Genomic DNA, 23,428 nt, shown 5'->3' with positions numbered 1-23,428 from the left:
TAGAAATAATGACATGCAAACCGATACATTTTTTAGCACACAAAGCAAGACATTTATAGTAATATTTTGCCACTTTTTTACTCCCAAACTCTTAACCAAACAATTATTTCAACCCGTAAATCGAGGAATTCTATAAAAGTCCTTTCTCATGAAGTCGACCTCTAAAAAAGTCCTTTCTAACAAATTTTCGTTCTTCATTTCACCTCAATATTCATATTGGACCATAAACACTTAGACATAGATAGAACACTTGGAAACTTCATATTAGACCAAAATTATGAAAATTCTTCAAAAAATAGCAGGGACTAGTATCTGTGTTGATTGTGTAGTAGGAGTGTAAAAAACTTACCCGATCCGAAAGGTTTACCTAAATCCGAGCTGCTTTCGAACTAGTTGGACCCGGGTATTTTTTATCCGAATTCGATCTGGAGTCGATCCGACGTTATCTCGAAACCGATTCCACCCGATAATTTATGATCTAAACCCAACTTGGAATCGACTCATATTTAATCTGAAACCAATAAGACCCGATAATATAAAATTCGAATTCGATCTAGCCCGAAACGAAATCTACCTGAAACCATTTAGACCCGAAATATACCTCTTTTTACCCAACCTTTAATTACCCGATTTGAAACTTCCCATGACCCAATTAAAACCGACTCGAAATAAAGAGTGGTGCGGCAAAGCAATTAGAGTGTTTGAATGGAGACAACATTATACAGACGGTACAATGATGGATATATTAGTCCATGATTTTAGTATTCTTATGTCAAACAATCTTAAATTATCATTATACCATAATATATATATATATATATATATATATATATATATATATATATATATATATATATTTCAACTTAATTTTCTCTTATCTGAATTTATTTTAACTTAATTTTCTCTTATCTGAATTTATATAAACAACTCTGAATTTATAAACATATCTGAATTTATCTGAACTCATATCAATCTGAACCTATCTTAATTTATTTGAAATTCTGAATTATAAGAAATAATTTGAACTTATATTAATTTATCTGAACTTATCCGAATTTATCTGAAATTAAATTATCTAAACTTATCTTAATTTATCATAAATTATTTGAACTAATAATATTTCAAAAATTATCTAAACTTTTCTGAAGGTATCCGAAATTACCCAAATTTATCTGAATTTATTTGAACCAATTTGAATTTGTCTTAACTAATCTGAATTTGTATAAACCTATCTAAAATTATATGATATTATCTGAACTTATAGTCTTGATATAAGAGAAAATAAGATGAATTGAACAAACCCTTATCTGAACATACTTTAACTTATTAGACCTTATTATAGCTTATTTTAGTTATAATTTATTTAAATTCGGATAACCTTTATGAACCTTATTAAAACTTATTTTAGTTATACGTCAAACTCAAGTAACATAATGTGTCCTTACTAAATAAGGTGTTAGAATTATTATGAAACCAACGTAAAATAAATGTGTTGCAATTATTACGAAATGAAGAGGTATAACTTCATTAAGAAATTCAAACATTACTAAAATTTGAAAATCTTGTATTCTTAATCACGATTTAGATGCTAATATAATAAACAATCTTAATACTTCTAATAATCAAGTTGTCAATGAATTGACGACGATAAATAGCCGCAAAGACGGCGATAAATGCAAAACGGTAAGGAAAAAGATATTTTACAATGATGCGATAATCACCGATCAAGGCGATAAATAGTCATTTTCAGTAATAATTTGAGTTGTCAATCTTATAACAATTCTAATAAGCCAATATGAAACTTAATTAAATGAAACCCAAAACACTATGTATGAATGAAAAACTCCAATAACAAAAATGACATGACATGTATTCTAATGTAGCTAAAACGACTTAAACTTAGATGGATCTGAATTCAAATTAGTCGACTCAAAACCAAAACTAAAGTAATTTTAACTAAGAATGAGCTAATAATCGAAGTAACTAGATTCAAATTTTAATCGAAATTGAATTGATTTGAACCGAAATCTAATTAAATTCAAAATGACCCGTTCCAAAGTCAAATAAATCTATATTGACCCAAATAAACCCGATAAAGTCCAAAGCCAAGTTCATCTTAACTCGATATGACTCGACCCGAATTTGACTTGACCTAAGTTTGATTTGTATCCGACCATGCTTGAAGTCAACTTTAACCCGAATCTAACTAAGCTTAACCCGATTTAATTTGGTTTGTTAGATTAATATAACCCATCCCGATCCGTCGTGGATCAACCCAAACTCCATCTAGGTACCCGATTTGACACCTCTACCGTGTAGGACATGAATATCTGAGTTCAAGTAAAATATACTCTGTATAAGGGTATAAGGGGAATCGATTAAAAAAAATAACAAAAAAAATATTGTTCAACCATCACTGCAGTCCAAGTAATTATCTTGTTAAGCATAGCTTAGGCCCTGTTCTTTTGAGCTTCTAGGCACAGCAGAGCAAAACAACGCAAGGCAAGGCAGGGCGCACAGCAGATTTCAGCAAAGCAGGGCAAATTATTGTTGTTATCACATTATTTTATTATTATTATTATTATTTGATTTCTTTTTTTTAAATTAAATATTATTTATTATTATCAATTAATATTATATATTAATTATTATTATTATTATAAAATATTAATTATTATTATCTTTAAATATTAGTTATTATTATTAAATATTAACAGTTATTATTATTATTTTATTAAATATTAATTATTATTATTAATAATTATTATTTTTAAGCAGTATTATCATTAAATATTAGTTAATATTATCAATTAATTATTATTATTATAAAATATTGATTATTATTATCTATAAATATTAGTTATTATTACTAAATATTAATAATTATTATTATTTTTATTAAATATTAATTATAATTAATTATTTTTAAGGAGCAGATCAGATCAGATTTCAGCAGACTAGGGCAGGGCAACAGGGCAAAGCAGAACAGCTCAGCTCAAAAGAACAGGGCCTTAGTTTATTTTGACCAAGCCAATGATGCCTTAACTTTGAATTAAACAACAAAACAGCCTAACCCCCGAGAAACAAAACACAGCTGATTTGAGGGGGTTGGGGGAGTGGATGCATCAATGACCGAAAGAGGCATAGACCTAGAGTCAGCTAATGATGCCAGCTAGATGACAATGCATGCTAACATAGGCTTTGGTCGTGATAGTACCCTTGGTAGATGAGGGCTCTAATGATGGCTTAGCAGGCTAACAACAATCACGCGACAAGAGTGCACATATATTAGCCAGTTATTTCAAACCCATGTCCAAGTCCTAATCAATTGATTAATAAATTATGCAAGGAAGAGGAAGACAAGGATGTATTATCCAACAAAAAAATGACTATAACTCTTGAAAGATTTGAATTACGAGATATACATTGCAAATTCATTAATAACTAAACATCATCCACAAAATCCGATTGGTAACACAAAACAGATATGCAACAGGGATAACTACATTGCTTGACAACACACACTAACCAAGACCTGCTGTTGAATCTTTCCGAGGTGAATCGGCCTTAATCCGAGGCGGCCGCACTATACGATCAATGAGTCCATATTCAAGAGCCTCCTGAGCATTAAAACGCTTCACCCGACTTAAATCTTGGTGAACCTGCACAGGGCAAGCAACACGCTTTTCAGAAAGATAACAGAAATCATACAGCAGGATGTGCACTCGGTCATTGTTGTGGTCTTTCATATATCATCTGTAAAAACAGGTAAATTAAGAAGAAGTTGGTGTACCTTCTCTACTGGTTGACCTGTGTTTTTAGCCAACTCACTGTAGAGATAATCTCTGACCCGAAGAAGTTCATCAGCTTCATTACGGATGTCATCAGCCTGCAAAACGACAAATGTAAGCAGCAAAAGGGTATACCACTTGTCCCTTGGAAAGAACACCTTCAAAATAAATATGATGCAGGTATACCTGGCCACGAGCAGTCCCAGCAGGAGATTGCAGTGCAATTCTTGAAAGAGGCATTGCAAAACGTTGACCCTGAATTAATTTTAGGGATAGTTACAAATCACTAGATCATGTTTGAGCAACAAAAAACGTTTGATAGTATATCGCATATAAATAGGAATACAGGGCCTTCTCAGATTCTGTGAGGTCTTCAGAACAGCTGCAAGACCAGTTCTTTTAAATCATGAATTTTCTGAGTTGGAAAATTAACATATGATGCTTGAACATTAATATATTCTGAATTTCAGATTGAAGGAAAAAAAAAAATTCAGATGGAAGGAAAAAAAAAAAGAAACCGAATTGATTCATTGCCATACATTAGATGATCCTGCATCATGATAAAGATAAAAGGTTACAATTGTCTAAACAGGAGGAACAGAAAATTATTACCTTCTCTCCAGCTGTTAGGAGAAATCCTGCAAGATTATAGGCATAACCAACACAGTGCGTGCCAATAGGACTTTTTAAGCTCGCGATTGTATCATAAATTGCCAAGCTTGGTGTTAGCTGCAACAAGCACCCACCGAACTCAAAATGAGTGAGACGTCAAACCCAATAACTATATATTTAAACAACCAGTTCTATATATTTGGCAAGAACAAAACTCACATCCCCACCAGGACCATTGATGTACATATAAAGTCTCTTGCCATCATCAATACTGTCCAGATACAACATGGTTGCCAGTATTTGGTTGCTGAATTCTTCATCTATATGTTGCCCAATGAATATGACACGCTCACGGTACTGTAAATAAAAGGATACAGGTAAATAATAGAGAACTGGAAACAATGATATTTATTACAAAAGCTTTTCTTTCCATTTTACTACCTGGGAAACCTATGGTACAATTCTCATACATACATATGATTAGTACAAATTTTGTGATGGATACATGTACTCTCTCTGTCTTCAGATAACAATTTCACCCAAAAATCTTGTCCTGAGTCCAATTTCACCTTTATTTGTTATTGAACTACCTAGTTATAAACCAAACCCCCACTATCTTCTTTTCTTATTCAATTTTAATCAATCAAACCCAGTTATCTCAATTTTTATTCACCCCCTAAAAATGTGTGCAAAAGACTGACATTACTTGATTGGGGATGCAAATTCTATCATCACAAATGATGAAAGATATACTAGAATAGTCAAGAAATATCAGACCTAAGTAACAAAACTTCTGAATGGTGAAATGATGAGATGCAACACACATTACACAACACAAATCATTCTTCCTAACTTCTTTAACACAAGAGAAACCCTTAAGTTATAGGAATAAAGTGAAGTTCTGAAGACATACAAGGGCATTCCATAAATCCACCCATTGCCAACTTCCCTCACCAGGGGTTCTATAAGGTACTCTGGGTGTTCCAATAGGCATCATATTGACCCTTCCTCGTGTTGGTTTAGTATTACACCTGAAACAAAAATATAAATATGTCTCATGACTCTCATCCTATAAACAAAGGGTATTAACACATAACTCTTCATGACATTACTATAATATTGATACAAATAAGATAGCACAATTAATCTAATCGTCATGGGGGATAAGCAAGCGATAAACTTTTGCAATACTTTTAATTCATTTAAGATAATGGTAACATGTACAAGTTTCTTTTTGTCCTTTAATAAGAGTCTCATTTCACTACAAGATTTAGTACCTATCTTTACTTAACTAAAAGATCTTGTCCCTTTTTACCTCATTTCACTATAAGAATTTGTCCTTGTTTAAATTCTCATTTCTCTTCTATTTGTATACGTTTATCCACCTTTAATCAACCAAGCCCCATTTTCTTCTTGGTTTCTTCACGCTTCACCTTCAATCAACTAAACCCACAATCTTATTTTCTATACACCTTTACTAAATATATGCTCAAATTGAACGAATGGGGTTTATATTTAGAAGCGGAGTGAGTAATTCACATATATGGATTACTACATTACACGAATGAGGTTTATACATAAAGGTGGACTAAGTATTTCACATGTATCATATCAAGTAATCCATCCAAACCTTTGTATCATATCATGTAATCCATCCAAACTTTTGGATATAGGACTTTGAAAAGTACATCCAAAGTTCGAACAACATTGTTAAGTACGCTGGGTATTGCAACACAGCAATTAATTTTACACGTCAAACAGAAGCGAATTTCCCACAAAACATCACAATGTGATCCTCATTGATGAACAATTCAAAACAATCCAATCTATTGTACTCTACCAATTGCATTTGTAATGTCATTACTATCCCAAAAGCACAAATTAGCAACCATATCGATTGGTGATACATATAGTAATAAATTTACGCAATCTTTCCAATCGGTTACATCAAATTTGCAAAATAGGTGAATAAATTAATTTGCTAAATTTTCGACAAAAAAAGCAAAAAAGAAGGGGAAATTACGTGTAATGTAGACTCTTGTGAACTTTGTCATAGAAATCAACCGTCAAATTAGGTCTGGCACTTCCAAAAAGACCTGAAACACAATTTCATCGATTATAAATAAAAAAAATTCCACAGAAATTAAATTCATTGATATAAATTACAAAAAAGAAGCTGAAATTTGGAGGAATTACTTGAAGATTGGGGCTTTAATCCAATAAAAACTCTGGTTGCGCAACTATAATTGCAAAAATTGAAGAGTTACAGTAAAAAAATAAATAAAATTGAAAAAAGAGGAGAGAGAAAAAGAGGAGAGACCTGAGAGGATGGGGAGAAACGGAAGCTCTAGCATGGAGGCAGGACGTAGAACCAGTGGATTGAAGAGATACTGCCAATGCCATTGATACCAAATTGAGCAACAGATTTTAGTGGAGAGAGAAAATGAACTAAATGAGAGAGCATAAAAGTGTGAAGATATTCAGGATGTGATTTTGATGTTGGGCTTCAACGCTTCATAGCCCAAATATTGCAAAGTTTTTTTTTTTTTTTTTTTTTTTTTTTAACATTCAAAGCAAAAGCTCAAACAGTTTGTCCTTTTTTTTTTTCTTTTTTTTCTTTCCTCATTTGATTTTTCATGGTTTACGACACGCGTCTTAAAATGTATATATCTCTATTTTCATATGCGTGAAAATTATAATAACTTGATATGTTATTAAAATAGACTAGACGAATCCAACAAAATCTCGCATGACTATATTAATGAAAATGTATGGTCAAAGTTTTTTAAAATCTTACCCAAATCTTATCAATGGGGAAAAATTAGAGACGAAGGGAGTAACATTTATAAATTTCTTATTCGCTCTCCACATTCTATTTGATCACTAGTTTGTTTAAGTATAAAATTATACTTTGTATGTTGTAAAGAAAGGCTCCCATTTAAAAAATTAACTTACCATTGTTAATGAAAATCTTTAAAAAAAAATGCGACAATATTATTTTCTTGAACTTATTACATAACCCTTATCTAGACTTGTACGAAATATTTGTTCAAAAAAAAGACTTGTACGAAATACTTCCTATAAAAAATAGAAATAAGTTGACCAAAAAGAAGGCCCAAGACAATGAAGGATGATGAGGTGTCAAAATGGAGAATAGACGGACATAATGGTGTAACAAAATACTCAAACGAGTGAAGTAAATAATTTACCACAATAGAATTTTGAATAAGAAACCAATAATACACAGAAGAAAATGAAGGAAAAAAGGCTTCATAAACTAGGGATTAATCTATATAAAATGAAAGTCTAATTTCAAAAGAAAAGTATGGAATATCTATCATTTGACATATTTCCAAATACATTATCAATTATGAAGTGAGTGCCTAATGAACTAGCAGCCAAATCCAGAAACGCCTCAAGCACTAGCAGTTGCAGGAAAACCCGGTCCCTGAAGAAGCCGCAAGCTCAGTCTTGATGTTGCAAGACTTAGAAAGGGACAACAATAAAATAATTGTGACCTAATAGAGTTCTTCGTCATCTTCCAACGTAGTCCAAATCATCCTGAAATATTGGACAATGAATATGCTTAATTAGTTATTGGTATTACTAGATTACCAAAAAAATACTTTCTGACAATAAATGATCATTCACGATTTCAAAAGCTGGAGCAAAAGGTCATTACCAAAATAATGAGAGGAACAGGATAAGCAAAAGATATCCAAGTTTGATAAGACGCTTCTTCTTTTCCCAATTTAGCAAATTGAAGATCTCGGTCACATCTACAAGGTGCTTCTTGTCCATGTACCTAAACAATGCAGAGCAATGAGTTGAGCTAAAATCAAGCTTGTATTTGTGGAATCACAACATTATATATTCAGCACTGTGGTTACGAATCAAACTTAACATTGATACGGTTGACAGTAATGTCTATTGCAACTTGCAAGCCATGATCACCAAATAGGAGGTAGGTTTAATAAGCTATGCCTGATCCCATAATGAGACATTTTATCTAGCCAGATACGTTTTACTACAGATAAGCACAGATTATGTACCTCAACTCAGGTACAAGACCCATTTTATAGAAAACTTCCATGACACTGGTCCAAAAAGAAGTGTAAAGTGTCCATACCCATACCAGAATATAGAGGATCTAAAATAGGTGCTTGAGATGAAATAGAGAGTCCGATAAACATAGAAAATGATAGCAAACAACACCTAAATTGCTTAAGAATTTACTCATTGGCTTAAGGATTTATTCTTCTAGTCAATTAAATCGGCATATCTGCAGCAAGCAACCATCTCACAGCATATAACAATATAAGTAGTGAACGACTATAAATTGCTTTATTCTCTCACTGTCACCTTTCTCTATTTTCCTTCATGTTGATTTCAACATTCTCCTCCTTTATGTTTTCTACCAATACTTCAAAAAATCTTACCAGATGAGACAATACAGAAATGTAAGACAAATTATAAACTGATTAAAAAATATTTCAATTGTTGGAATCCAAAGAGAGATCCCAACTTCATTATGTAGAGCTCATTTTTATTACCAGCATTTTTTTTGTAAATTTTTAATACCAGCATTTTTATTACCCGCCATGATTGAATGAGAATGAATAAGAGAGTCGTGGGATTGACATGTAGAAGACTGAGAAATAAGAGCAAACATATGAATGGGAGAAAGCTGGAATCTAAGGTAGTTTTATCCTACAATTTATTGGAGTTGATCTCAAAAGGGTGGAGAATGGGAGAACAAATATAGATAGAGGATTTTGTATATCTTGCTTTGGCGTGAGAACTGTGGATGTCTGTTTTACACGTTGACAAGACCACTAAAAGTGGTTTAGACTTTCCACGTTACCGAACGTAATATTATTAATGGATAGAAACGAAAAAGAAAAAAGAAATAAAATCATTATGGAGCAACCCCTTAGCATAATGTCCAATTGTCCACAAAAACCTCTACCAAGGCATTAACTTATATTTGCTGTAAGCCTGTAAGGCTGTAACGAATTTATTTTGCTGAACTTCTATCTAACTTGGCTTATTTCTTTTGCTTAAATCAACTTATCTTTACCGAGATTTAAAAAATATTTTTGCTGAAAATTGCTTAAAAAAGCTGAGGATAACAGAAGCCAAGACTAGGTTAATATCTCGAAGGAGAGAAGGCAAAATTATCGATCGAAAGAATAAGTTAACTCAATTTCTGACATGTTGTCCCATTATTTTTTGTAAAGATAGCAACTCAAATGCTAGCATTATAAGAATTGTGACCTACAAGGGCTACAACTCATTTATATGAAGCTACACAAAATGAACAAGAACTTCATACTACACAGCCACAGTGAAATGCAATTGAAATATAAAGTTGCAAAGAGCATCCCCCCTTCCTCCCCTTCAACAAAACAAGAAACAAAAAAGCAGCAAAGAAGCTTACGTTTTGACATTGTAGTAGAGGTACGGGGCACATAAAAGTGCCATAATCCAATGACCCGTCAGAAGAAAAAGGAGGGTAAGTCCTGCTTGGATTACATATTCTGGCAAAACTACTTGATTTATCCGAATTGCAGAGTCATATGGGTTGATGTAATCAAACTCAAGGTCTGCCAAGCACATAAGCTGCAAGAAACTTCTGAGCAGTAAGAACAGATCTTTAAACATATTTCTTAGGTAAAACATAATCTTCATCACTAAGGCAAAGCAACTATAAAAAAAAATTAAAAAAATTAAAAATAAAATAAAAACTTATGTTGAAAAGTGACTATATTCTGGCAAAACTAGAGCTGTACAGTGTCACCATAATTATGTTATGGACTGATTTTCTGGTTTGTGTATTATATGGATAATAAGATGAAAGCTTGGAATTTTGGTTTGTATATTATCACTCTCCTTGATAACTTTAGGTTATCACTCATTCACTCTCCTAGTAACTTGAGGTTACCATTCTCTCAACATATTTTCTCACAATTTACATAATGTCCTACTGCATATTCTATCCCCTATTTATACTAAGGCCAAAGACTTCTAACCCAAAAATACTAGACTTCCCAAATTGCCCTTCCTAAGGTTAGTCTATTACAAATTACTGTAAAGCATAGCAGCATACAGCTATCAATTTCATCTGTACAGCTGAAAAACAGGTAAAACATTCTGTGTCCATTGTTTGATGAGAATTTCAAAATTAGAAGGTATAAAAAATCCTCAGACATTCAAATAAAACATCAAATGATTTTTTTTCTCTTTAAAGATAATAATCAATACGAAAAATTATGTAGGAATAATCCCAAAAAAAAAAAAAAACAAAAAAAAAAAAAAAAAAAAAAAAAACCCTTATACACAAAGACAGAAGCAAGTCAGAACATAGCATTAGTCAATCCTTGGCCAACATATCAAACATTTGGAGGAGAAAACAGACGAGGAAAAGATATACTTAGGCTGATCCACAGAATGCTTCAAAGGGATTAATGAAAAGAAAAGCTTCTATTCATGAAATGATGAAACTATAAGTGTTGACACTCGCACAATTGATATCCTTTCAACCTTAATTATAAGCGCAGCCACCGTCGATATTCTTACAGTAACATACTTTTTCCATTTCTTTGCACAACCTAAGAGATGAAATATTATTTTTAATTTAAACTTCACAATATCATAGACAGCTATACTTCCTCCCCTACAAGGCAACAATTACATAGATGATTTGAAGCACCTGACTATATTTGCTATATTTTCAAGTTTTTTCTTCAATTGAATTGTCAAACTAACCCTACGACTCCATCTTACGTTCTTATAACAAAATACTCCACTTATGACCTTGCTAATCAAAGAAAATTGCATCTTGATCTTGCACTTAATTGTCTTAAATCAAAAATATGAAGAGCTTTAAACACAGTATGTCATAAACATGAAAAGGTACAAAAATAAAAAGTTGTAGCTGCCCCTATAAGACCATAAAAGCTTCCAAATAGACACTGGCCATGCCTTACTTTAATATGAAAACAGTTTAAATCAGCACATCATTATCCCAATTACCACTCAGAATCTTCCTTTGTTACTTTCCATCAATACACTTATGACCTTCGACTAGCTAAGAGATTTCCCACTCAGAAAACAAAATTCAAACAAAAAAGGACATTAAAGTTGTCCTCTTCCAAGTTCCTATATGAGCTGCTAAACAGACAACTTGCTTGCACTACCTCCTGTGATATGAATACAATACACAAGCTCCTTCACAAGCACATCATCATGCAACTTCCTCACTCAGTATCTACTTTTGTTTCTTTCCTCCCATATGTAGTAGATCTCAGCTGCTAAGAAAAACATTCTCAGAATCTTCTGTAGCTACTAAAAGAGAAAATAACAGACCACAATTTCAGTATAACCTCCAAATCACTTAAACAGAGGAAAAACTCCAAACCCAAATATTTCAGTATAACCTCCAAATCACCTAAACGGAAGAAAAACTCCAACCCAAATATTTCAGTATAACCTCCAAATCACGTAAACAGAGGAAAAACTCCAACCCAAATATTTCTAGAATATATGTAGGAGACACAAAAGAGTGAGATTGCTTCCAAAGCAATGTATAAAAAAGTATCAAGGCGTTTCAGAGTTCAGGTGCGCCTCTAAGTGCCTTGGTGCGCCTCATTGAAGTAAGACGCACATAATAAACATTAAATAAAAAAATTGTGCGCCTAAGGGGGTGCACCTTAAACTACGCCTTGGTGTGCCTTATAGCTGCAACTCATCAAAATCGCCTCGCCTAGACCACAAAAGGTGCATGACCCTTAACGCCCTGCGCCTCAGCACCTTCAAACACTGTTCCAAAGTCCACATACATCTTTCCATGGAAAAACACTTCACCAAAGGTTACTTCAAGATAGGGTATGACTTCGTTCGGAACACATGAAGATGGAAACTCTATCTCATATTCAATTGCAAGTTTCGTCAAAGTAAGGTTTGTATATCAGCTTCAATAAGTTTACCCTTAAACCATAAGGATATTTACATTCAAACAAAGCAGATGTTAAATCTCCCCCCGTACAAGACATATTAGCCCTTTGAGGTTTACCACCGATTCTTTCAGATGCTTCAGTTTTTGCAACAAAAGTCCTCCCTCTAGCAAACTTTTTAGTTTTCACACTATGAGCAAATTGTAATGAATTTGTGCCTCAGAAATACAATGCTTTTTCTAGGTTTAAGCCAAAAGTACCTCCCCCCCCCCCCCCCCCCATCCCCCCACCACCACCACTCTTGCCTCCGGGGAAAAATCAATACTCAAATTGACTGCAATAATTTGCTACAAAAAAATAGCAAATAAAAGTCCTCTACAAGAATATAAGATAATGCCATGACCAAAATCTTCTACCTTCAAGACTCAATTCAATCTTTTATCTTCAAGAGCTTGATTCTCAAGAGAAAGATATGTCTTAGTAAGAACAAGTTGTCATTTAGCAAATCTCATAGATCTTTAAAGTAAAATTAAATAGTTCAGCACTAATAGAACACTTCGATGCAAATTAGTTAATTGATTCCATATAAAGGTTAGAGAAGACTTATTTAGCAAGATAGTAAATTTTCCTTTCAATGGGATGAGGAGATTTAAATTCAACAAGTATGATATGGATCAACAACACTCTTGACCCGGTGAGAAATTCAGCAGATGATCTACCTCAAGCAAGAATAAGTTGTCTGTAAAATAAAAAATGAGGTTCAAAGCTAACTGTAACTTGTCACTTACATGATGCAAGTGAAGCTAAGATCAATAAGAAATTGTGTGAGATTGTTTGCATGTAGAATGTAAAACAATGGCATGTTGATGAATGACAAGGGCGGCAGACCAAGAGATATGGATTACACCCTTATATTCCACACATCCAAACGAAACCGAGAATAAAAAGCATGCATTTCTTCCATCAAATTCATTTACTCTCCAATACAACAGCCAATAGTATTCCCCACCGAAATCGTAATCTTTTAATGCTTTTACTAATAAGTATCTCAAAAACCCATCTACTTACAGAACCAACTCAGAATTCACCTAGCAATACACCATCTCTATACTTCTTAAATCACACAGTATGTAACTTCGGTCGACAAGTATCTTTAATTTTCCATCAAATCAATCAATTTAATCAAAACCAAACCTTTTCTCCAATTATACTCAAGAAAAGTCCAAATTCCACATCACAAACCCGAAATGAACAACCCTTAAGCAAAGGAAAACAACACGGCAAAGTCCCCAAACTGCCCGTTTTATTAAACAAAGATACTCCTCCCAAATAGCTCAATCAAACCATAGTCTCGACATAAAGCATTCCCGGTGAGGATATATCCAAATATACTGAAGAAACAAGCAATACCAAGTCAACTGAATTCCCTCACTAATTGTCAAGACTTCCATAGTTTATATCAACAAAATATATCATCCCAAATTTAACACGAATACACGATTCATCAATCTTCCACTATCCCAACCATTTCCAATTTTGGTTGCCTCCTGATAAAGTAACTCCATATCACCTTTCTTTCTCCTAATCAGCAATCTAACCAAATTACACACCCAAAATCCATAGCTATTTTACAGTGTTTCAATTCAATTAGAACCCATGAAAATGTATGCATTCCCACACTTATCTACATCCTAAATATAACGCTTTTCCCAACTTAGAATTCTAATTCTAACCCCAAAAACTTGAAATGAACATCTAAATTTCTAAACAGGCAATGAATCAAAATCAGATAACGCAACTTCAACCAATATACCATTAAAATTCTCAAAATCTAAACCTTGTATTCCCAAATTTGCTATTGCCATTAATAAACAAAGGATCACAATAACTAAATAAAATCAAATTAATCAAAAAATTAAAACAAAATAGAAACGCGATTCCCAAAATCAAAAAGGGTTTACGAAACTCAAATTGAATTAAAGAGGAGAGAAAAAAGGGAACCTGGTAAACAACGACGACAAGAAGGGCGACGACGACAAAGAAGGAAATCAGCCATGCGAAAAGAGCGAGCATGATCTTATTTCTTCAATGGAACTCTCTGTCACTTTCTCTCTCCTCTGTCACTCTGTTAACGACGATGACGGTGTTTTCCGTCAAGAGGAGAGAGAAATTGCGACGGAAGATTGGGCAGTGCTGGTGGTGCGAAAATTTCGACGACGACCTTGGGGGGGTTTTGCCGTGAAGCCGTGGGAAAGAATCGTGTGAAGGAGAGATGAAAGACAGGTAATTTGTTCTGTTTTTAGTAAGGAGATGAGTTTAATACTATTAACGGGGTGTTTTACAACTTTGTAAGTAGTTGCTTTCCATTTTTATTAAGTGGAGCTAGTCTAGGTTTAACGAATTTTAGTTTTGGGGAAGTGGACTAATCTTAAGGGAGATGTTGAAGTGGAACTAGTTCACAACTCTCTTCCATGCCACCATGCACATTGGGATACTTACTACTTCTATGCAAGTGCTTCTTATGAAGTTATGGGAATTACTAAATCCATATTATCTCCAATCAACCAACATTGACTAATAAGTTAGCTATCCGATTTGTCTCGCAATAGATGTGTTGAATACTCCAATACTAAAAAGCAAAATTGGCTTAAAAATAATATCAACTATCAACGGTGTGTGCAAAATAATAAGAACTTAAATATTTGCTATTAGCGGTATCACCTTTTGTACCATATGTGCAAAATAGTACACCGGTCACCAGAAAAGAATGACGAGGAATATTCCGTCTATATTTTTTATTATTATTTTTTTGTTAATTTTTGTTTTCTTTTCAAAATACATACTTGTATTATGTTAACAATTTTCTTTACAATACAATCCAAATTAATAATGCCCCACCGCTTTGTTAGGCTTTTTTTTCTTTTTTTTTTTAATTGTCATCAATATGTATTTAAATATTTATTTTCAAAATACCGCTAGTAATTTCTACTACCACACTATAGTAAATATGGTAATTAAATGCATTATTTTTTTGATATAATTAGTTTCAAAATTTCTAATGTGGGGATTTTTTGGATTTTTTAAACTTTTTTGAAACTAATTATATCAACAAAATTATATCAAAAAAAATAAAAAATTATATCAACAAAATAATGCATTTAAACACCCTATTTACTATTGCGTGATAGTAGAAATTACTACAAGTATTTTGAAAAAAAAAAATATTTTAATACACATTGACAATTCAAAAAAAAAAAAAAAAAAGGGGTGGGGTGTTATTAATTTGGATTATAAAGGAAATTGTTACATAATATGTATTTTGAAAAGAAAACATATAAATAATAAAAAAAAATAATAAAATATTAAATATAAATGAAATATTCCTCGAATAACTTTTTCGGTGACCGGCGTACTATTTTGCACATATAGTACAAAAGGTGGTACCATTAAAAGCAAATAATTGAGTTCGTATTATTTTGCACACACAGTTAATAGTTGGTATTATTTTAATCCAATTTTCCTACTATAAATTGTTGAGAAGAAGACGAATGTTGCAATAATATATATAATTATAGTGTTATAGGGCTACCCAAAAACTTTTAGCCAAGCATAACAATGAGGTTGTTTTTTTTATTTTTTATTAAAGGTTAGATGAAGGGCCCGGGCCGGAATCCCTCATGGGTCAACTCGGCTCGGGTTAGCAGGCTAGACATTTTGGGAGAGTAGGGGAAGGGTAAGGGAATCTCGCCCCCCAAATTGTCACTAGTGGGGATTGAACCTCCAACCTCATGATTGGAAGGTGCTTTTCTTTTCACTAGACCAAACTTAGCTTGGGTATAACACATTGAGGTTGTTGCCTTCAATGTATTTGATGTCTTGTTCTACCACAAGAAAGATGACCTTGTGAAAAGAAAATGCTTCTGTAACACCCCGTATTTTCGAATCATTATTTTATGTGCATTTCAACCTATAAACCTAATTTCTAATTTAAATCTCAATTTCTAAATTGAAATGTTAATTTAATTATAAAAACCTTTATTTTGATTTATGGGTTGTAAACTTAATTATAATATTTTGACGAAAAGATTGAAAGTTATTATTTAAAAGGTTTTATATTGAATTTTAATCATTTCAACTATATTTGACTTCTCTGAATTGATATTAGCATTAAAGGGTGATTCCTTAAGGTTAAGCTTAAGCGTCAATTCAGTAAGTGTTACACTTACATTATATGTAATTTTGATATTTTGCCTATTGCAATTGATACGAGTCATCATGGGTGATTCCTTGACCGGAGTGCCAATTTGATAGGTATGAAATGATTTTAAGGTTTTAAGACGTTTTACATTCAATCATATCAATATCGATAAATAAAGTTGAAATGGGTGATTCCTTCAACTCGTTTATCAAATTGATATTGTTTATAAACTATTCTTTAATTTATATTTATAAAACTCATTATAATGTCCTTTTATTAATTAGGTCATTATAAGTAAATAATATTATTGGTTTGCATTTCGTCTTTTTAGGTCGCTTTTCTGTAAATATGAACTTTATATATATTTTTGTATTTTGATTTAAATTATTGTTTTCATTATTACTATTTAATTATTATTGATATTATTGTTTAAGTTTCAATAATGAAAATTATTATATCATTTTATAAAACGCATTTTCAACTCGCTTTTCGCCACTTTCTTTTCCAAGTCTAGTTTCGGGCCAATTAGATTATTGTTTATGGATCGGGTTTATACTACCTTACCATTAGCCACTTGGTTAATTTGATGATTAGTTAAGCCAATCCTTAATTAGAAGCCTAAAGTAATCACTTAATTAGCCCATTATGTAAACCAATCTAGTGTTGCATGGAGGCCTCTTTATGCCCAACTTCCACTCTCTTCACAAGGCTGCCTAGGGGGATTATTGCTGCACTTCTTTGCTCTAGTAACCCCCCTATTCATACCTCTATCATTATCATTCAATCACCAACTAATGCTGCACAAAACCTTTCACTTTCCCTTCCCCTTTCACGTACAATAAGGCCAAAAGTCATCAGTTTTTCTCCACCAAAAGATGCAGCAACTCACTCCTCTTCTCCCCATATTTTTCATGGGATTCAAGGTGGAAATCAAAGCCTAATTTGCTGTCATAATCTCTTCAAAAATCGTGCTCCATCGCTCCTCTAAAACAACATAAAAACGAAGCAAGAACAAGGCTGCTTGGGTGGGCGTTTGTGCGTCTTGTTGCTGCTGTTTGTGCGTGGTGTTGCTCTCCTTTTCTTCTGATTTTGGTGGCCTATACATCAAGGTAACTAGCTTTACTCCCTTGGGTTAGAACTATTGGGTTTTAAGGTTGAATTGATAGGTAGAAACATGGCTAGGATTAGGTTTATTTTCTGATTTTCATTCACTTTGTGGCTGCTGTAATTTGTGTAAGTGTAGAGCTTGAATTGGTGATTTTAATCCATGTTTATGTGCCCTAACTTGATTGATATCAAAGCCTTGATGTTGTATGATCTTTGAATGATGTTTTTAATGAGTTTATACATGGTTTTGAGGCTCAAAATGCACCATAGGCACTGCTGAAACGTTACATACCTGTCATGAGTTTTGTTGTGGTTGTGAGGCATGTTTAACCTATTTTCTTAGGCTTATTCTTGCTGGTTAATGTGTAGTAGCATATTAGGGAATGTTAGGTGTAAGTTTCATGTGTTAAACCTTGATTATGGACATGTTTTGGACTTGTTATTGAGCATGGGAAACCGAAATCCGCGACTGAAGTTACAGCATGTTATGCGTGAGTTTGAGGTCATAAATCTGATTAGTTTGATTGGTTTTCTTGCCCAAAATAAATTAGTATCATGTTAGGATATCACCTAATTAATTTTGCACGATTCCAATCAAGTTTAATTAGTTTTAATGGCCTAAAACTAAGAAGAGGTGTTGCTGCCAGGTCTGTTGTGAACTGTGTGAAATGAGTGAATTAAAGTGATGTGTTGCCTAATTTTTAAGCCTAATCTTGTGCCTATCTTGACCTATAATGTTTTTAGAGTGTATACCATAATGGGCTAAGCTTAGTTTCATGTTTAAGGTGGGTTTTGCGGGTGATTTGTGTGAATGGTGCTGCTGTAACGAAACTTGGGGCTGATGTGTTTGTGTTTTTGTTTGAGCCTGTTAAGTAATGAATTTTAACCCCGAAATGGTTTTATATGATGTCTATTGAGTATATGTATGTGCTCTAATTTTTATTTCTCATTTGAAGCATGTTTGGTTGGGTTTTTATGATGATTTTTGGACTGATATGTTGTTGTCCCATTTTGGTTGTTTTGTGAAATGGTCGTTTGGATTTTTGGTTTAATTGAATGAATTTATGGAATTTTTATTGTAAGTATTATATACTAGTTGAAATTACATTTTAAATAAGTCATCATATGTGAATTTTTGGGTATTATAAACCCCTAAAGTAAAATATTTCGATGTGTGATTGAATATGTGTGAGTTGTAATTGTATTGTCGACGTCGTAATGCTTTAGAGAAGAATAACATTGTCTTTAGCATTACTTCGCCAAGAGTTGTGAATGCAGTTAATTGTTAATTCTGATCATTAATTATATTCTCGTACTCAGATGATACCTTTTGTGGTTTATTAAGCCGAAGTGTGTTTTGAAATGGAGTTTTAATTGAATTTAAGAAAAATGATTTAATATGCAATTTTAATTGAGTATAAGACCATTTATGCTTCTCTGCAGATTTCTAAGTGAAATATATTATATTAAATATTTCAATTGATTTTGAATTGTGTGTGGGGCCGTATATAGTCGGGTGTGAGATCGAGTTGCTTCCCGATGGTTAATGAACATGCTAACTACCTTGATTGCGAGTCTTAGGTAGCTCAACTTAGGTTAATTGTTGTCGTCTGGGGGTAATGTGAGGCCGATTGGAATCTACCCATAGCCGGGAGTTTAGCCAATCTTAGACACGGTCTCTGCGAGATGATCGGGGGTTCGTCCTAACAAACCTTAGGAAGTGGATTGCGAGGCCACTAGCGATCCCTGCGTGCCAGTTCTACTGTTTTGAATGTTTTGAGATTGAAGTATTGAAACTATGAAATTATTACTTATTTTGAAGTTTATATAAATTATGATTAAAATTAAGTGATTTAATATCGATTTCCCGTTTTAAGTTGATTATGAAATATTTCATAGTTTGTGTGGTTTGATGGTTTTAAGTGATTTCTTTTGGGTTTTCAAGTTAATTGTGGTTGTGGTTTCTTTCTATTAATCTAAGTCTGAAATCTTCTATTTTTGATTTGAGGGAGAACTGCTAGTTGCTCCCCACTAATTGTGGAACGTTGTTATAGTTTGCAGGTTTCATTTGTTTATTTGATCTATGTGACGATGGGTTGGGAATTGAGAGTTTAGAACCCGACTTTTGGGCTTGTGTGCCTTTGTTGTTAGTTGATTGTTTAATTACTTGGAATTCGGTTTAGTTTGATTTCAGTTTGGCCGATAAGGACTGTTCTGCCCTTGGCTTTTGAATGTAATTGATTTTCCTATATTTAACACTACTAGAAATACGCCGATTTCCGACGGACTGTTTCCGACGGAGACTTAATTCCGTCGGAAACGCCAGAAGTTCCGATGGATTTTTAATTCCGACGGAATTAAAATCCATTGAAATATAAGGGTTTCCAACGGAATATTCCTTTGGAAAATTACTTTTCCGGCGGAATTATAATTCGTCGGAATATTAATATTTTCGACGGAATTAAAACCCGTCGGAAGATACCGACGAAATATTCCGTCGGAAATAAAGTAATTATTAAAAAAAAAATCCTAAAAAAGACGTTCCCCTAATCCCTCCCTCTTTCTCTTCTAATGTGCCTCTCTCTTCCCTCATTTCTCTTTCTCTCTCCTCTCCTCCCTCATTTCTCTGTGCGCCTCTCTCTCCTCCCTCATTTCTCTTTCTCTCTCCTCTCTTTCCTCTTCTCTTTCCCTTTCTCTTTCCATCAACGAACCACCTTGTTTTTAATTCGATCTCCCTCCTCTCATGCTAGTTCGAAAATCACAAAAATTCAATGTTTTTGATCTCCTTTTTTTGGGCGAAATTCATAAAATAAGGATTTCGATCTCGGTGCATTCATCATCATCAACAACAACGGCGCATTCATCAACAACTACGACCAACCAACATCAACAACGGTGTAAGCGTTTTCGATCTCGGCTTTTGCGCGAAAGTTTCATATTTTTGTAGATCTAGTTTAAATTTAAGTTAGATTGTAGATTAACTTAGTTGTTTATGTAATTGTAATTTTGATTATAAATTTCATTAGATAATTGTATTTTCTTTAATTTTTAATGTATAATTGTCGGGTTTTTTTTTTTATTTTTTTTCATGAAATTCTAATTAAATATGTAAAATCTACTGGTTTTGATTTGTTTGTGTTTAATTTTTCGATTTTTTTGGCTTAATTTCGTAATTTGTTTTGATTTTTTACGAATTTAGTGAGTGATGTTTTCGTGTTTTTTTTATTTTTTGGGTGAACGGTGGTGGGGCTGAAGTGGTGGGGGCTGGTGGTGAGTGGCGTTGGTTAAGGGGAGGGTGGGTGGTCTGTGTGGGGGGATGGGTGGTGGTCCTGGTCTGTGGGGTAGGTGGTGTAGGGTGGGTGTTGGTGGGTGAGGTAGGTTGTCTTCGTGGGTGGGGGTGGTCTGGTGTGGGTGCGGGTGCGGGTGTGGGTGGGTGGGGATGGGTGGTCAGGGCAGGTGAGTGTGGGTGGGGGTGGGGGGCTTTTTTTTTTTTTTATTGAATTTTCCAGCGGATTTGAATTCCGTCGGAAATTTCCGATGGACTTTCCGGTACCGGAAAACTTATTCCGGCGAATTATTTCCGTCGGAAATAATCGCTCCGACGGAATTGGCCGTTTTTTCTAAAGGGTGTTCCGACAACCCGTTCTGACGGAAATTCCGTCGGAACAGTGTTTTCCGACGGAATTTAGGGTGTTTCCGACGGAATTTTGCCGTCGGAAATGGCCTATTTTCTAGTAGTGTAAGTTCGTTTGTTATTTTCTTTTTCTTCACTTAGTTTGCGCTTAGGTTAAAACAACTTAATTTGGATGTTTGAATTACTTAAACTTAACCTTTAGACCTAAGTAAAGCTTGACTTTGTCAATCAAAGTTAAGTAGCCTCCCGTTCAGGCGTAATTCCGTTAACGCTTCTAATTCTAAAAGAACGGGATGTTACATTTTTGGGAGAGTGGGGGAAAGGTAAGGGAATCCCCCCCCCACCCAAATTGTCGCTAGTGGGGATTGAACCTCCAACCTCATGATTGGAAGGTGCTCTCCTTTTCACTAAACCAAGCTTAGCTTGGGTATAACACATTGAGGTTGTTGCCTTCAATGTATTTGATGTCTTGTTCTACCACAAGAAAGATGACCTTGAGAAAAGCAAATGCTTCGGCTAAGAAAATAAACTCTAGTATTCTCGAGGTTGAAAGTGTGCGCAATTAGTATATTGCTAATGATCTTTAGAATGATAATTCTCAATGTTGGTGAATTATGTTGAATTGAGCCGTTGAAGTAAAGTTTGGAAGAAATGGTGGGTTGTGCCTCCCAGGTGAGCAAGATGGAGCTTGTTGATGAAAAAGATGAGATAGGGTGGGATTTCAAGAGTGGAGACATGTGCTACCCCAGAAATTTGGTATAAAATTTTTAAATTGCAGATTTATAACAAATGCCAACTATTGTTGCAGTGTAAAAGGAGAGTTTACTAAAATTTTGGTTGTGCAAGGCCATTAGGGGGTTCGATCCCCACTTTTCTATTTTTTTCATTGTCTTTTTCCTTTCTAAGCACTTTAACTTATCCTTGCTCTTTGTTCCAAATCGATTTCCCCTTGAACTGTATTTCTTTTACTACGTACAGATGTAAGAAAAGTATTAATAAGATTAAAAATAATTTAAAATTTTCCATTACTCTTATATCATCAATATTTTTTTTTTTCATTTTCACAAGTTATATACTGAGTATGGAGTATTTTATTAACTATAATGATAAATTAGATACGAATTGTCTGGGAAAAAAATTACTAGTATTAATTTTAAAATTTAAATAATTGATACTCCATACCATTATGCAAATTTTTTTAAAAAAAAATTATTGTAATTATTTTTATACAATACTTGTATATCTTAGTAATTGTTTTTTGAATAAGTTCTCATGTCAATTGTAATTATTTTGCTAATTGTTTTTGGGGGAATTTTTCAATATGAATCCCTAAAATAGAGTTCGGTTTTAATTTCAGTTTTAAATTTCTTAAACAACCACGCGCTACCCCTGATTGTAAATCCTGGATCCATCACTGAGTGGAGATGCAATGAAGTTTGTCTGAATCATATATGCATGTTTTGTTCACATTATTTGTGTACTTAATAATTCAAGAAAAATAAGCCTTATGAGAGTCAATAAGGGCTATCTAAGCTCAATTTACAACTAAGATATATTATGATAAGTTTATGCAAGTTCTCATAAATTAAATAAGTTAGATAAGTGATACCCTTAGATGCTTTTTACTTAACAAGATGCTTAAAATAACAAACTACAATTTAATATTGTCGAAAATGATTCAAATATTTTGAAATGGTTTTCGGTACAATGTCCCGTGAATTTCAAATGTACAGTCATTTCTTCGTGTCCGTATTGTATCCATAATCGTATTTGTTTTCATGCTATATAAGTCCAACGTATCTATTGCACGAATCAAGTATAGCTTGATCTAGTGGTAAGGTTTGCATCTCACAACCTTGAGCTTGTAGGATCAAACCCCACTAGAGGCACTTTAGGGTGAGGATTCCCTTACCTTCCCCCCCCCCCCCACTTTCAAAGTGTCTTGCCTGCTAATCTAGGTCGGGAGAACCTGTGAGAGGTTCCGATCCGATAGAGCCCTTCTCATTACCAAAAAAAAAAAAAAAAAAAAAAAAAATTATTTTTTTTTATTTTTTTTATTTATGGTAAGAAGAACGGGCTCATTTAAGAGGGGAAATAAGGAAAATCTCTCAAATGAATCCCACAAAATTTG

At 33.5% G+C, this 23,428-nt stretch overlaps 2 protein-coding genes across 2 annotated transcripts; both read right to left on the bottom strand.

The window, feature by feature from the left end:
- Window positions 1-3,368: 3,368 nt before the first annotated feature.
- On the bottom strand, window positions 3,369-6,900 carry LOC110719382 (ATP-dependent Clp protease proteolytic subunit-related protein 2, chloroplastic-like). The gene is made up of 9 exons (XM_021898310.1): window positions 6,724-6,900; window positions 6,600-6,643; window positions 6,427-6,499; window positions 5,317-5,434; window positions 4,623-4,760; window positions 4,404-4,520; window positions 3,978-4,046; window positions 3,794-3,889; window positions 3,369-3,662 (listed from the first exon to the last, which is right to left on the bottom strand). The coding sequence occupies exons 1-9, from the start codon at window positions 6,804-6,806 to the stop codon at window positions 3,525-3,527; spliced, it is 876 nt and encodes a 291-aa protein (XP_021754002.1). The 5' UTR covers window positions 6,807-6,900; the 3' UTR covers window positions 3,369-3,524.
- A 673-nt stretch (window positions 6,901-7,573) lies between these two features.
- On the bottom strand, window positions 7,574-14,791 carry LOC110719381 (protein cornichon homolog 4-like). The gene is made up of 4 exons (XM_021898309.1): window positions 14,360-14,791; window positions 9,844-10,025; window positions 8,086-8,208; window positions 7,574-7,964 (listed from the first exon to the last, which is right to left on the bottom strand). Exons 1-4 carry the CDS (start codon window positions 14,429-14,431, stop codon window positions 7,922-7,924), a joined length of 420 nt encoding a protein of 139 aa, XP_021754001.1. The 5' UTR covers window positions 14,432-14,791; the 3' UTR covers window positions 7,574-7,921.
- Window positions 14,792-23,428: the final 8,637 nt, after the last annotated feature.

This window comes from Chenopodium quinoa, unplaced genomic scaffold, assembly GCF_001683475.1.
Source record: "Chenopodium quinoa cultivar QQ74 unplaced genomic scaffold, ASM168347v1, whole genome shotgun sequence".
In the NCBI taxonomy this organism is placed as follows: Eukaryota; Viridiplantae; Streptophyta; class Magnoliopsida; order Caryophyllales; family Amaranthaceae; genus Chenopodium; species Chenopodium quinoa.
This window is presented reverse-complemented; position numbering and strand designations above follow the sequence as displayed.